Source organism: Silurus meridionalis, chromosome 12 (assembly GCF_014805685.1).
Source record: "Silurus meridionalis isolate SWU-2019-XX chromosome 12, ASM1480568v1, whole genome shotgun sequence".
Classification (NCBI taxonomy): Eukaryota; Metazoa; Chordata; class Actinopteri; order Siluriformes; family Siluridae; genus Silurus; species Silurus meridionalis.
The window spans coordinates 19861817-19878943 of NC_060895.1; the positions used below are offsets into that span (position 1 = coordinate 19861817).

Below are 17127 nucleotides of genomic sequence, written 5' to 3' on the forward strand. Positions count from 1 at the left end.
ACTATCTAGCAGCCTGGAAAATTTTGTCTCGGTGGGTCCTGCGCACTGTAGACAGAGGCTATATGATTCAGTTTGGGGCTCGCCCGCAATGGTTAAATGTGGTGTGCCCCACCCTGGTGGGGCCCAAACAGGCTCTGGTCAGGAACTAAAAGTAAATACTCTCTTGAGGAACGAGGACTTTGATGTGGTCAATCCCTCAGACAGAGAATCCTGGTTCTACAGCTGGAACTTCATAGTTCCCAAAAAGGACGGAGGGTTGCATCCCATATTGGATCTACATCAGCTGATGCTACATTCATGATGCTGACCCTGAATCAGGTCATGTCTCAAATTGGTCGATTGGTTGATACTGGCTCAATCAGACCAGCTGGTGGTTCGGCATTGAGATGCCGTTTTCACCCACATGAAGGAGCTGGGGTTAAGGCTGAATGCTAAAAAGAGCTCCATCACAGAGAGCCACCTATATAGGTGTGCTATGGGATTCAACCATAATGTTAACCCTTACTCCTGCTCATATCAAATCCATACTCACGGTTGTCAAGAGAGTGAGAGAAGACCAGTCACTCACTGTGAAGCACTGGTGGCTCAAGACTCAAGGGTTTTCTCGGAGAGGAAACCCAACCTGTACAATCAAGGTCATGCAGCGAGCCCTACATGTCTCAGGGCCCCTGCTGGGAGTTCCTGGATGTTGCACAGCTCTTATGATAGACACTTATGATAGATGATAGACTGAGGGGGGCTTCTGGATCCTTCAATCCAGAACTCCCTTTATGAGGAGGTCATATGCCATGATCTGCCACCTGTTTAAGTCATGGTGGGAACAGCACTTAGATCCAGTTGGTCGGCCCTTGGCAGAAATTCCTTCAAGAACAGTTCGCCAAAGTGTTGGATCCTTCCAATCTGGAGTTTAACGTGTCCACAATTGCAACCTGTCATGCACCCCTTGTGGGGCAGTCGCTAGGTAAGAACCCGTTGGTGACAGGTTTTCTCCATATACCCAGAGGTTAAGGCCTCTGGTATGATCTAGAGTGCCTGCGTGGAAATTGGCCATTGTCTTAAAGGCCCTCTCTGAGCCTCCCTTTGCATCATTGACCTCACAGTCAAGACTGTGCTCCTCTTGGCTATCTTCTCTCTCAAGAGTGTAGGGGATCCTCACGCCCTCTCTGTGGCTCCCTGATTCCTGGAATTTATTTCAGGCATGGCCAGTACCTTCCTTTACCCTAAATCGGGGTATGTTGCCAAGGTACCCTTAGTCGTCCCATGACCTGTTATGCACCAGGAGTTATGCACCCTTAGCAGGTGAATTGTGGATGCTACCTCATCTAGTCCTCTGGTCTCCCAACTCCTTTCAGGGTCAGAGCTCACTGTACTCTGAGTGTCTCTAAGGCTCTAAGGTTTTGCCCTCTGGAGTTTCACTCCAAGACATTTGCAATGCTGCGGGCTGATCCACCTTGCTGACCTTTGTCAGGTTTAATAACCTTGACCTTAGTGCAACTCTTGGCCCCACTGTCCTTTAACCTAGCTGTGCCAATGCACACTAGGCAGAGATTGGTCTAGTTTGTATATATATATATATATATATATATATATATATATATATATATATATATATATATATACAGTGAGGAAAATAAGTATTTAAACACCCTGCTATTTTGCAAGTTCTCCCACTTAGAAATCATGGAGGGGTCTGAAATTGTCATCGTAGGTGCATGTCCACTGTGAGAGACATAATCTAAAAAAAATCCAGAAATCACAAAATGTGATTTTTAAACTATTTATTTGTATGATACAGCTGCAAATAAGTATTTGAACACCTGTCTATCAGCTAGAATTCTGACCCTCAAAGACCTGTTAGTCTGCCTTTAAAATGTCCACCTCCACTACATTTATTATCCTAAATTAGATGCACCTGTTTGAGGTCGTTAGCTGCATAAAGACACCTGTCCACACCATACAATCAGTAAGAATCAAACTACTAACATGGCTAAGACCAAAGAGCTGTCCAAAGACACTAGAGACAAAATTGTACACCTCCACAAGGCTGGATGAAAGCTTGGTGAAAAAAGGTCCACAGTTGGCGCAATCATTAGAAAATGGAAGAAGCTAAACATGACTGTCAATCTCCCTCGGACTGGGGCTCCATGCAAGATCTCACCTCGTGGGGTCTCAATGATCCTAAGGAAGGTGAGAAATCAGCCCAGAACTACACGGGAGAAGCTGGTCAATGACCTGAAAAGAGCTGGGACCACCGTTTCCAAGGTTACTGTTGGTAATACACTAAGACGTCATGGTTTGAAATCATGCATGGCACGGAAGGTTCCCCTGCTTAAACCACCAGGCACGTCTTAAGTTTGCCAATGACCATTTGAATGATTCAGAGAAGTCATGGGAGAAAGTCATGTGGTCAGATGAGACCAAAATAGAACTTTTGGGTCATAATTCCACTAAACGTGTTTGGAGGAAGAAGAATGATGAGTACCATCCCAAGAACACCATCCCTACTGTGAAGCATGGGGGTGGTAGCATCATGCTTTGGGGTGTTTTTCTGCACATGGGACAGGGCGACTGCACTGTATTAAGGAGAGGATGACCGGGGCCATGTATTGCGAGATTTTGGGGAACAACCTCCTTCCCTCAGTTAGAGCATTAAAGATGGGTCGAGGCTGGGTCTTCCAACATGACAATGACCCGAAGCACACAGCCAGGATAACCAAGGAGTGGCTCTGTAAGAAGCATATCAAGGTTCTGGCATGGCCTAGCCAGTCTCCAGACCTAAACCCAATAGAGAATCTTTGAGGAGCTCAAACTCCATGTTTCTCAGCGACAGGCCAGAAACCTGACTGATCTAAAGAAGATCTGTGTGGAGGAGTGGGCCAAAATCCCTCCTGCAGTGTGTGCAAACCTGGTGAAAAACTACAGGAAACGTTTGACCTCTGTAATTGCAAACAAAGGCTACTGTACCAAATATTAACATTGACTTTCTTAGGTGTTCAAATACTTATTTGCAGCTGTATCATACAAATAAATAGTTAAAAATCATACATTGTGATTTCTGGATTTTTTTTTTAGATTATGTCTCTCACAGTGGACATGCACCTACGATGACAATTTCAGACCCCTCCATGATTTCTAAGTGGGAGAACTTGCAAAATAGCAGGGTGTTCAAATACTTATTTTCCTCACTGTATATATATATATATATATATATATATATATATATATATATATATATATATATATATATATATATATATATATATATATATATATATAAAATTATTGCTATTAATTTACAATTTGTTTTAAAGTAGCAGTAAGGCAGTTCTATCATAATAAATATTTATTGATCACTATAAACAACAAAAACAACTTGTAGCAGTTTTTTTAGCAGGAATGCTTACAATTTGCTTTTTACAATATTCACAAAATTTGCATTTGCTTTGCATTAAATGCATTATATGCTTCAGCTGCATGCAAATACTAAGAAATAGTGGCAGAAAATAAGAGAAATTCTTTCTTAAAAGAAATTATTGGAGACAGTTCAGATTTTCACAATACAATACATAATACATCCCAATCTAGCAAATTCTGAACTAGCTTTCAAAAACCTTTTGCACCTTAGTACAATATAAGAATACATTCATGCACATACAATAATATACAATCAGGAGCAGTTACGAGTTTGTATCTGATATCGTACATTATCTTACTGATACAGGGTAAGGAAGCCTGGGGTTCATCTTCATGGAGGCTACTTGCTCAAATGAAAAGAACATTTAAATCACAACCAGAGACATCCTATATAACCTACTTACCCTGAAGGGCTGTTTGGTCTGACTAGCAGTTGACTGGTATAAAAGTACTGACTCTTAGTAAGTTTGACAACATGCATTAGACAGTCCTGTGGTACTGGATGTTTTATGTGGAAAGTGCAACGGTGTGATATTACTTTTCTAAAGTCTGTAACTTGGAAATTGTGATATTTTTCTTTTTAAGCATCTTCATTATAAAACCTCTGAATTCCTTTGTGTTAAAGACATAAATTATAGGGTTTACCATAGATGGAATGGTTGCTGATAGCGAAGTATTTATTATCCTTGCATTAGGATGTAGATTTGAAGTTAATGCCGCAATATACATACTTAAAATTGGAAGAAAAAATATTCCTACTACCAGCAAATGAGAGACACATGTTTTGAGTGCTTTAAAACGACCCTCCCATGTTGTAATCTTGGTTAAGGCCAAAAGAATTCCTATGTATGATAAGATTATGGCAGTCAAAGGTGCATAGAGATATACTGCAGTACAAAATTTTGCCATAAAAGAATTTATGCTATTGTCATTACAAGCAAGTGTATAAATTGGCCCGTGGTCACAAAAAAAACTTTTGACCTCATTGGTTTTACAGAATGAAAGACGTGTAATCAAAATCACCATTGTGCCAAATATAACAAAATTAATTACCCATATTGAGGTTAATGTCGCAAACATGAAGGAGTTATTTACAATTACATGATATCTCAGTGGTAAGTAAATGGCAATAAATCGATCATAGGCCATGGCAGCAAGAGTTAAAGACTGTCCACCAGCAAAGAAAAAAGAAAAAAACATATTAACCAAACATGCATTATAGGATATGTACTGTGAATTAAAAAGAAATGTCTTCACAAGGTTAGGAATCAGTGCGTTTGTTTCACCAAAGTCTGACAGAGCTAAATTAAAGATTCCCATGTATTTAGGAACATGCAGATTTTTGTTCACTAATATAACAAAAATGACAATTGAGTTTCCACACAGAGAGATAATATAGACAAAAATTAAGAAAACAAAGTAGTATTGGCTAAAAGGTAACCCGGAAAATCCACTGATGAAAAAATACTCGGGATGCACAAATGATGCATTTTGTAATAAACTAAAGTTCAAAGAGCTTGTGATTTTGATGCTGTTCATGTCTTATAGAATCTGTAATGACAGACATAATCAGGTTAAATATGAACAGATATGCAGATATGTATGTATGTATATATATATATATATATATATATATATATATATATATATATATATATATATATATATATATATATATACATACACACAGCAGTAAAAAAATGATTGAATTTTGTTTTTGTAATTAAATATTAAAAAGATTTTTGCCTTACCTATTACTTATTTAGAGAACATAGGTTCAGGTTTTGAGCATGCATTATGTGTAGCAGGAGCGTACTATATTTTCTAATTTAATACCTCATACAGTGATGCAATAACAGCCCACCTCCAATTGTTGCATGATTTTATATTCAAATTTTTTTTTCACAAGTTTTGACCCTCTGTTGGGAACTTAGGGGCGGGCAAATATCAAATGTTTGTGTTTAGAATAGACAGCTATTTAAAACAAACAAAAAGATTTTCTATTTCTAAGTTCTAGTTACAGTTCTCAATATCTTAATATTTTCTCAATATCACAGGAATAGCATATCCATGGAGTAAATAGAAAAAATTGTCTTGAAAATTGTCTTGAAACCAAAATAAAATCTGGAAGAAACAGAACTGAATTGCAAATAAATAAATTTAAATATAATCAAATGAATATACAGCACATTTTTATAGTATTCAATGTATAATAAACAGAGGACTCTTATTAACAGAATCTGGGCACTAATTATGCAGCAAATATTTTTTTTTTACATGCTGTCCTGAGTGGAGCAGATCTAGGTGACCATAATTGAAAAGATTAAAAACTCTTAAACCGACTCTTGGTGAGGCTTTATGCCAAAAGTTGCATTAAGAAGGGGTTCATTGAAGGGTCTCATCCTGGCTAGAGCTGTATGCAACTCACCATTCTTAACATTTGCAGCTGAGAAAAGAAATAAAATAAAATAAAAAACACTGTTACTTTAAATGTGATTAATTTAAATGACAGGAACAAATAGAATAACACGTGAAGGAAATTTGAGATTTTTCACCATGGACAGATTTCAAAGCATGCAAGTGCATTTTTTAATTTTAATTTTAAATTTTTTCTATTTTTTTCTAAGTGTCTGTCCCTCCATACTCAAAGTTACATCTACTATTTCTTCCAGAACACTTCTGTTTCTGGAATATATATATGGGTTATCTTGCTTGATCAGGCTCTCTTTCAGTAGTTCATAACAGATTTTAATATATGATTCATTTCATGGTGCAGGAAAGCATAAGGAGAAAGAGGTTGGCAAAACAGGATTGGGACGGAGAGTGATGAGAAAAGTGGGCAGGAGAACAAGTGATGTGGCAGCAGTTAAAGAGAGATGTGGCGAAAGCCAAGGAAAAGAAATTTGAGGAGCTTCATGAGAAGTTGGACACTGAGGAAGGAGAAAAGGTTTTATACCAATTGGCCAGACAGAGGGACCGAGCTGGGAAGGATGTGCTACAAGTTAAAGCAATAAAGGATGGAGATGGAAATGTGTTGACTAGTGAGGAGAGTGTGTTGAGAAGGTTGAGGGAGTATTTCGAGCAACTGATGAATGAGGAAAATGAAAGAGAGCAAAGGTTGGATGGTGTAAAGATGGTGAAGCAGGAAGTGGATAAGATTAGTAAGGAGGAAGTGAGAGCAGCGATTAAGAGGATTGTGGGAACAGTGGGAAGTCGGATGGACATGATGACATACCAGTAGAAGCGTGGAGATGTTTAGGAGAGATGGCAGTGGAGTTTTTAACCAGGTTGTTCAACAAGATTTTAGAAGGTGATAGGATGCCTGAGGAATGGAGAAGGAGTGTGCTGGTAACGATCTTTAAAAAAAAGGGAGATGTGCAGACTTGTAGAAGTTATAAGGGAATAAAGTTGATCAGTTACACCAGGAGTGTCAAACTCAGGCCCGGGCCAGATTGGTGTAATTATATTTGGCCCACGAGATCATATCAAATGTGTATTAGAGCTGGCCCGCCAGTATATAGTGCATACACCGCTAATACTACAAATCCCAGAATGCTGTGCGTTGGTGCATCTGTCGAGACCTCTTAAAAACTCAGCCTACTCAGCACTGAATTTACCCAGAGATTTACTGACTTTGAAGCCCAGAAATGCAGATTTGAACTGCTCAGTAATCCGTTTGTGGTTGACGTGGGAAGCGCAGCAACCAACCTCCAAATGGAGCTGATTGAACTCCAGTGTAGAGACACGCTCAAGTCAAAGTACGACTCGGTGTGTATATATCAGCACATATCTGTGTGTGTATCTGTTCTCTTTAATGAAGATGAACAAAACACCACTCAGGAGTCTCACTGATGAACATCTTCACTCAATCCTGAGGATTTCCTCAGCTCAGAGCCTAAACCCAGACATTGATGCACATTGGCTTGAACCACTGTGCATTAGAGTAAATCAGAGTGTAAAAACTGAGCTTGAATGAATGATGTCTTTATGCACTTTTTCTACTCCAAGGCATGGACTGGTAATAGTTGAAAGATTGCTTTTTTTTAATTGAAGGAAATTATTATTATTATTATTATTATTATTATTATTATTATTATTATTATTATTATTTTTGGTTGTGTTGTTGCCCTGTAAAAATATTTACATTAAAAAGGAATTAGGTCTATAGATAGAGAGAGACAGACATAATACCGAAACGAATACCACTGATGTGCATTTCATTTCAAATTTAATTTCTCATGTTTCTCATGCACAATTGCAGTCAAATTTTCAATAAATATTGAGTTTGGCCCGCGATTTCGTCCCAGTTTTTAATTTTGGCCCACTGTGATTTTGAGTTTGACACCCCTGAGTTACACCATGAAGTTATGGGAAAGAGTAGTGGAAGCCAGGCTGAGAGAAGAGGTGACCATCTGTGAGCAACAATATGGTTTCATGCCAAGGAAGAGCACTACAGATGCATTAATTTGCTTTGAGAATGTTGATAAAGTATAGAGAAGGTCAGAAGGAATTGCATTGTGTGCTTGTAGATTTAGAGAAAGTGTTTGACAGTGTGCCAAGAGGGGAATTGTGGTACTGTATGAAAAAGTCAGGTGTGGCAGAGCATTATGTGAGGTTGGTGCAGGACATGTTTGAGGACAGGGTGACAGCATTGAAGTGTGCAGTAGGAATGACAGACTGGTTCAAAGTGGAAGTTGGGCTGCATCAAGGATCGACTCTGAGCCCTTTCCTGATTGCAGTGGTGATGGACGAGGTCAGACAGGAGTCTCTGTGGACTATGATGTTTGCGGATGATATTGTGATTTGTGGCAAGAGTAGGGAGCAGGTTAAGAAGATCTTGGAGAGGTGGAGGTAAAGAAGAAGAAGAAGATTAATTTCATGGTATAAATCCATTGAGGCAGACACATTGGCTGTGTAACAAGGTTGAAATAGTTTTATTTCACTAGATTTTCTTGTTTATGCATTCACTGTGGTTCTATATTTGTTGAAATCATCAGTGTTTGGTAAAATACATTTTAGGGGTCTGTAATTAGATAATGGGTTCACCTTCCTTTCCCCCCCCTTCCTTTAACAACAAAGTGGTTCAGTCCAGGTAGCCATATCTGCTGATTGCTCTTTTAACGGTCTTTTCCTTCTCTCTCCCGAGCGGAAGAGGTATGCTGTGTTCCATGCTAAAGATTAATTGCTAGCATTGGTTGAAAATAATTCACACACAGAAACATGTGAATTTATGCACTCTGGAATGTTATTTTTGTTGACAGTGTTGACGGTGTGTGAGCTGAAGCTGTTGTGACAATCTGTATATAAAATACATTCTCTATGCAGGTATGCATTGACGAACCATATTTGAAATCAATCTTGTTGCATTTCATATGCACATCTGTATAAGTGTGTATGGAGTTATTTTTTTTGGTATGTTAAATTTAGTTTTACTTTGGCCTTGTTTGTTGGTTATCCTTTGTTTTCTTCCCTTCCGCCTTTTCTCTTTCACCTTTTTCCCCTCCCCTTTCTGTTTACCTTCCTTTTTCTCCCTTCCCCTTCTTTTTCCTTCTCTCTCCGAGCGGAAGAGTGTTGACGTGTGTGAGCTGAAGCTGTTGTGACAATCTGTATATAAAATACATTCTCTATGCAGACCAAATCTGGCGTTCTCCTGTCGGTTATTTTCAACACAACGCAGACCACAGAAGTATACGGTTACACTGGTGCCGTGACCCGGATGATTGTTCAGCGGCTGCCGAACTCCCGAGGTTGCTGCACAGACTAGAATCGCCGGACTTCACCGCTTCCACTTCATCGAGGAGACGTCAGACATCATTGCTTTTCTAATTCGTCGAGGAGACGTCGTTTTTTTTTTACTGCTTTTCACGTCAAGTAGCATGGACTAAGGTTACGGTACTCTTTTATTTTCAAGATTAAAGACGTTCTAAGTGAACATAGATTTGATTTGATAATTTCTCGAATGTTTTAAGTTATTGATCGATTTAGTAGAGTTGTAAAGTAAACAGTGCAAAAGTATAATATTTACGCGGTTTTGAATGAAATTTTTATTTTTTTTTTTTGGTATGTTAATCAATGATGCATTCTAACAAAGATGAAAGAGATTTTGGTGGCTATCATGTTGGGAGAGGCAGAGGGGTTTTGCCATTTAGTGGTCCATGTACTCCTGGGAAGATGAATGACATTGATTCTGATGCTAATAGAGTACGGTTTTCTACTCCAGCGTCTGATGACATACCGCCACTTGAAATGAGTTTATCAGAACCTACTGTAGCGCTATCTAACGATCAAGTAAAACAACTGAGCTCTGATATCAGTCAGTCGATTAAATCCAGCTTGTTTCCTAACAATCAGCTAACTAACTCCAACTGGTGTTATGATTGTCAGAGGTGTTCCCGTGTGGATCCGTGTGGTACCACCATCATTGATGCTTCAAAGATGAATCTTGTGCTGAAAAGTGGTAAAGAGCCACCATATTTTCGTGGCGATAGTTCAGATAAGTGTTCGATCTTTGAATGGGAAGATTTGATGAAGACCTACCTTGAAAAAGGCAATTATTCCAAACGAGTGCATTGATGAGATCATAAACAAATTGATGGGCGGGCAAGGGATGTTGTTCAGATATGGTTACGCAACAGTGTCTCAGTCTGTAGGGCTGGCGATGTAGATATGGTATTCCGTATCCTCAAACAACACTTGGGGTGTCGTATCCACAGGGCTTCCCTGGCTGATTTTTACGCTACTAAGCCATATCAAAATGAGGGGCCTTTTGATTTTGGATTAGATTAAACAAAGCTGCTGACCTAGCTGAACAGCATCTTAAAAGTGAGGGTAGAACGTTGCAAAATCGGGACATGGAGATTGCCGTTATGTTCATACGTAATTGTCCTGATAAAGATCTCTCAATGATGTTTTAAGCAAAACACAGCGTGAGTGGACCGCTGCAGAGGTACAGGATCGTTTGGATGAATTTGTAAGAAACCGCCAAGTATATGAGTGTCAATTCTCTCAACAAACAGCTAGTGCTGTTAGTAATGATATGAGTGGTACACCACCTTGTAAAACTGAAGTTGTTAGGGCTCCTGGGAGTGCAGTTGAGCCTGATCATACAACACGTGAAGGTAACACGATGGATAGGATACTGAATATGCTGGAGAAAGCACTGACATGTAACACACAGTCCACCAGGGCAGTGGTGCATCGCAAACCGAATGCTAAGAGACCACTAGTGTGTAAAGTCTGTCAGAGTAATGACCACAACACAATTGCTCACTGTAGGTTGCACAAATTGTGTTTCACTTGCTATCGTCCTGGTCATACACATGACATCTGTGGGATGACTACGTCACAGGTTATGCCAAACAGCTCGACTGCTGCTGTTGACGGTCACAGTCAAATTTCCCCTCAGGGAAACTAGTGAGCCTCCATCTGGAGGAGGGCGATGGTAGGCACATGAGTTCAACCTCCTTTGATAGTGATGATATTGAATCTGTATATGCTTTCTTGTGCGAAAATGTCCCAAGTTTAGCAAGGTAATCGTGCAAAATACCATGAGAACATCTCAAAGTGAAAGTTTGTTCTACACTAATGTGTTAGTGCAGGATAGGGTTGAGATACAAGGCATGATGGATACTGGGTCGATGGCAACTACCATTAGTGCAGACATAATACCCATGTTAAAACAAGCAGGCGTGATGACTGAGGACATGCTGGCCCCTGCTGATATTGTTTTAGTGGGTTGTGGGGGAAAACAAACCAGTCCTTTAGGACTATGTGATTTGAAACTTGAGGTTTATGGGTACAAGTTTTTAGTCCCAGTTTTGTTTGTAAAAGGACAGATTGATCCCATTGTTTTAGGTACAAATGTACTTAAGCCGCTTATCAGGCATTTCAAGTCAAATGATGGATTTTGGCGTGTTATGAGTAATCCTGATTCACCATGCCAGAATGACAGTAGCCAGTTTCTTCGTCTTCTGTCTAACCTAGAGAGATGGCGAGGGGAGTCCATCCCAGACAAGGTTGGAACTCTGAAGTTGAAAAGTTCTGTAATTCTTGACCTATGACTGAACATCTGGTGTGGGGTCGATTGCCCACGGGTTCCGTATTATCAGCTGGCAGTACGGTACTCATTGAGCCATGTGCATCCCCATGTGTGAACAAACAGATAATGGTTGGGCGGATAGTGTCTCCACTGTGGGGAGATGGGTGGCTGCCCATGAAAATTATCAACCCCACTTCAGCAGAAATAACATTACGTAGGAACTCGAAAATTGCAGATGTTTTCCCCTGCATTGCTTTGGAGGACTTTGATCAGTTTTCTGACACTGTGACTGTTCATCAAAATGTGGGAAAGTGCAAAGTAATAGTTCCTGCTGTAGCCTTACTGCCAGAAGCTTATGCAGTAACATCATTGATGTGAATGATAAGATGGAAAAGCTAGGCTTAGCTCCATTCCAATTGGTGATTGTGAAGTGTCCTTACAGTGTAAAGAGAAACTTGTTAATTTGATTGAGGCATATGAGTCTGTCTTCTCGAGACATCATCTGGATTGTGGTGAGGCGCGATTTCTGCCATCGTATTAGATTAACAGATGACCGACCATTTAGGTTGCCATACCGCAGAATGTCGCCTGCTCATTATCATAAGCTGAAAGAAACTTTGGATGAGATGGAGGCAAAAGAAATTATTCGTAAATCTTGTAGTGAATTTGCCTCTCCTTGGTTCTGGTGTGGAAGAAAATGGCGATCTGCGAATCTGCACGGATTTCAGATGGCTTAATGCCAGAACTGTTAAAGACGCCCATCCGCTTCCACATCAGAGTGACGTTCTGGCTGCGTTGGGGGGAAACATGTTTTTTAGCACCATGGACTTGACGGCTGGCTATTACAACATACCCCTACATGAACACGACAGGAAGTATACAGCATTTTCGTCACCGCTTGACTACACGAATACAATCGTCTCCGCAAGGGCTGTGTAATAGTCCAGCCACATTTATGCGCATGATGTTGACTATATTTGGTGACCAGAACTTTTTAAGTCTTCTGTGTTATCTCGACGATTTGTTGGTGTTTGCCAAGACCGAAGAAGAGAGCTTGGCTCGTTTGGAGATGGTGTTTGACGCCTGAAAGAACATAACTTGAAACTCTCACCGTCAAAATGTCAGTTTTTAAAGCGTTCAGTCAAATTCCTAGGGCATGTGATTTCCCAGGATGGAATTTCGAGGGATCCGGACAAAGTGGAAGCCATAGTCAAGGTGACAGAGGCTGATTTGATGGAGTTGGATGGCGTCACGCCATCACCTTCCAAAATACGTTCTTTTTTAGGGATGGTAATCTACTATCAGCATTTTATTGAAAACTGTTCTGTGTTGGCCAAGCTCTTGTTTGCTTTGACTGGTGGTCAGAAAAGGCCTCGGAAATCAAAAAGCAATAAAAGGCCTTTGTTGACCCGCAAACTTGGCCCAGATGATTGGACCCAGGAATGTAGTCAGGCTTTTCGGGATCTTAAGGCAGCACTCACTGAAGAAGTGCTGTTGGCTCACCCTGACTTTAGCAAGCCGTTCATTTTATCTGTTGATGCATCTACCGCCGGACTTGGCGCAGTGCTGTCGCAAATTCATCTCAACAGTGACAAAGCACGGCCAATAGCTTTTGCCAGCAAATCTCTAAATCATGCACAGGCAAAATATCCTGCACATCGCCTTGAATTTTTTGCAATGAAATGGGCGATTTGTAATAAATTTAGCCACTGGTTACGTGGTCATAGGTTCACTGTGTGGACCGACAACAATCCCTTGAAGTACATACTGACCAAGCCCAGGTTGGATGCCTGCGAGCAGCGATGGGTGGCACAGCTGGCACCATTCGATTTTGACATCCAGTATATTCCAGGCACTAAGAATGTGGTAGCTGACGCCTCAGTAGAAAGCCTTTTGTGCAGTCTAAAATTTTGCACAGATTGACTAGGGCTCCATATTCCACCCTTCTTAAGCAGGCGCCAATTTTCAACAGGATGATGTTCAGAATATGTTTCGCTGTCCGCAGCGCTACCAGAGTTGAGGATGTGAATGCTCAGTTTGAGACTCAAGATGCTACCTGTGAAGCTGTTTGTATTGCAGGAAGTGTACGAGTGAGCAGTGATGAGATTTCTGCTGTCATGCAAACACATCAGCATTGGAAAGATGCAGGTACTGTGAGAGCAATTTCACATGTGCAGTACCTAGAGTCTCTTGTTGCAGTGGGGCAGAATCCTGTTCCTGTTTTCAACCATACTGAACTGCTTACTGAACAAGTTAATGATGCTGTTGTTGGCCGGGTCAAGTTTTTTATAGACCGTGGTCGTCGTCCCTCAAGACGTGAAAAAGTTCATGAATCACGTGGGACGTTAAGGATATTGAGACAGTGGGGTAAACTGAACACACGCCTGGGGATAGTGTATCGTGTGTCCAAGCACCCAGTGACAAAACAGAAAACTTACCAATATGTTGTACCTGAATCGCTTCGAATGGCAGTGTTGAAAGGCATTCATGATGATGCAGGCCATCAGGGTCAGCAGCGCTCATTAGGGTTGGCCAGACAGAGGTTTTATTGGGATACAATGGAGAAAGATGTCAAAGACTACGTGCACAACTGTAAGAGATGCATTGTGAGCAAGGCTCCTGAGCCTGAGGCTAGGGCCCCATTAGTTTCCATTGCCACTGCTCCACTTGAATTAGTCTGCATAGACTTTTGGTCGGCTGAAGACCACAACAATAAGACTATTGACGTTTTAGTAGTCACTGACCATTTTACAAAGTTGGCGTGTGCATATCCTTGCCCTAACCAATCCGCAAAGACAGTGGCACGGGTTCTTTGGAACAATTTCTTTTGCGTGTATGGTTTTCCTGTTACCATTCACTCTGACCAGGGTGCCAATTTTGAGAGTTTGTTGATTGCGGAGCTGTGTCAGTTGGCTGGTATTGACAAAACTCACACCACACCATACCATCCAATGGGCAATGGTCAGGTGGAAAGGATGAACCGCACTCTTGGTAACATGATTCGTGCACTGCCCCCCAGATCTAAAGTCAGATGGCCGCAGATGTTGAACACCTTGACTTTTGCATATAATTGTACAGTTCATGAGACAACAGGTTTTTCACCTTTCTTTCTCATGTACGGCCGTACTCCGAGACTACCCGTTGACCTTATGTTCGAAAGTGTACTTTTGAATGGAGAAACTGTTGACATTGACAAGTATGTGCAGTTACTCAAGCGTGACCTCTGTGAGGCTATGAAACTTGCTCAGTCACATTCAGGAAAACAGCAACGTAGACAGGCAGAAGTGTATAACAAGAAGAGTAAGGGACAACCTGTTGATATTGGTCAAAGAGTTTTGTTGGCTAACAAAGGTGAAAGAGGGAAAAAGAAACTGGCAGATCGTTGGGAGAGTACAGTTTACATAGTGATCGACAAAAATCCCTTGTTAAACACGTACAAACTCAGAAGCCCTTCTGGTGTTGTTAAAACTGTTCATAGGAATCTGATTATGCCAGTTGACTTTCTCCCATTGCCTGATACAGACGCTGTCGAGGAACAGTTATCCAGTTTGAGTGATGATGAACTTGAGAGTTCTAGTTTTGAGCATCTTGCAGATGAAAGGACTACTCGATGGGTTGCTGACCTCTCTAACAGCACTGGAGGTCCTGTAGCGGACATTGATGAGTTGGATGGGCGGAATGTGATGTGTGATGACACTGCTCAGACGAATGATGTTAACATGGTAACAACTGAGTGTTATGGTGATGTTGCTGGTGTTGACTCCCATGTAGAATGTGATATACATGATTATGGCCCTTCTGAATGCAGGAGTGGGGATAAGGATGATTCTGCATCAGGTGTCATTTTGTGTACTGAGTATGACATGGAGGTTATGGCAATTCCCAAAGGAAACCCTGTTAATGAGCCTCCTCTTACTGTACAACCATCAACCTTTGAGAAGACTGAATTGTCAGTGAAAAGACCTGATCTGACTGATGGTTTTCGCACTAGACATGGCAGACTTGTAAGGCCGTTAAATAGGCTTATTCAGACTATGTCTAATCAATTTGTTAGGAATATTTTTAGGAAAAGACAAAATGGTGCTGTGAGTTCTGGGTAATTGGTTACTTTGGTATTACTGTTTTTTTGTTATTGTTCTGTGTTACTGTATCTATTGATGTATTTCATTTTTTTTTGTTTACTTGAAGAGGGATGATGTATAATTGCATATAGTCTGTTAGACTGGCAAAGCTGTTTAATTAGCTCATTCTGACTGTCTAACCTATTTGTTTTGAATCTCTTTTAGAGAAATTTAAACAATGAGTTAATACATAGTTTTGTGTGTATTCTTATTTTATTTTTTTTATTTATTGCCAATTATTTGTTGCTTTAAATTTCCTTAAAAAAAAAATAAAAAAATTGGGTGTGGTCTATTAAGATAGACAATTATGCAATCTTGGATGTGACCTTTTGATAAGATGTGTATATGGCATGTCTTCCTGTGGTTGGGTGAAGGAGTAGCTAACCTTTGCCTTTCCTAGTCCTTCAGTGGACAGCATTAATGTTGGTGGACTTTCTTCAGTCTGTATGATTAGGGTTACACCTGATAGCTGAGTAATTTAACTGTAGAGTTGAGTATTTTGTTTATAAATTCCCCCTCTCTTCTTTCTTTGATTTTAAATTAGTCGTTCGTATGTTGTACATGTTGTTATGGAAATTCTAGTGAAATTAGTGGGGGTGAGTGTAACAAGGTTGAAATAGTTTTATTTCACTAGATTTTCTTGTTTATGCATTCACTGTGGTTCTATATTTGTTGAAATCATCAGTGTTTGGTAAAATACATTTTAGGGGTCTGTAATTAGATAATGGGTTCACCTTCCTTTCCCCTTCCTTTAACAACAAAGTGGTTCAGTCCAGGTAGCCATATCTGCTGATTGCTCTTTAACGGTCTTTTCCTTCTCTCCCGAGCGGAAGAGGTATGCTGTGTTCCATGCTAAAGATTAATTGCTAGCATTGGTTGAAAATAATTCACACACAGAAACATGTGAATTTATGCACTCTGGAATGTTATTTTTGTTGACAGTGTTGACGGTGTGTGAGCTGAAGCTGTTGTGACAATCTGTATATAAAAATACATTCTCTATGCAGGTATGCATTGACGAACCATATTTGAAATCAATCTTGTTGCATTTCATATGCACATCTGTATAAGTGTGTATGGAGTTATTTTTTTTGGTATGTTAAATTTAGTTTTACTTTGGCCTTGTTTGTTGGTTATCCTTTGTTTTCTTCCCTTCCGCCTTTTCTCTTTCACCTTTTTCCCCTCCCCTTTCTGTTTACCTTCCTTTTTCTCCCTTCCCCTTTTTTCCTTCTCTCTCCCGAGCGGAAGAGTGTTGACGGTGTGTGAGCTGAAGCTGTTGTGACAATCTGTATATAAAAATACATTCTCTATGCAGACCAAATCTGGCGTTCTCCTGTCGGTTATTTTCAACACAACGCAGACCACAGAAGTATACGGTTACAGCTGCAGTAAATTAATAAACTTCAAAATCAGATAAGCATATGAATTATAGTACTAATGTTATTTGTACTTTCATTATCATCACTTATTTATTGTGATATGTCTGTATTAGTTTGATATTATTTTATTTATTAATCTTTTCAAATGTATATATAGCACTTTTTTTTACTTTGA

The 17127-nt window shown here is 40.1% G+C and overlaps 1 protein-coding gene and 1 long non-coding RNA gene across 2 annotated transcripts; one reads left to right on the forward strand and one right to left on the reverse strand.

The window, feature by feature from the left end:
• Positions 1-3948: 3948 nt before the first annotated feature.
• On the reverse strand, positions 3949-4953 carry LOC124394294 (olfactory receptor 7A5-like). Its single transcript, XM_046862436.1, has one exon. The coding sequence runs from the start codon at positions 4951-4953 to the stop codon at positions 3949-3951; it is 1005 nt and encodes a 334-aa protein (XP_046718392.1).
• Positions 4954-16394: 11441 nt separating this feature from the next.
• Positions 16395-16924, forward strand: LOC124394992. The gene is made up of 3 exons (XR_006927585.1): positions 16395-16408; positions 16516-16580; positions 16889-16924. It is a non-coding gene; the product is annotated as an uncharacterized LOC124394992 (long non-coding RNA).
• Positions 16925-17127: the final 203 nt, after the last annotated feature.

Coding starts and splice junctions, on each gene's coding strand:
- LOC124394294 (XM_046862436.1), bottom strand. CDS start 4,953: ATGAACAGCATCAAAATCACAAGCTCTTTGAACTTTAGTTTATTACAA.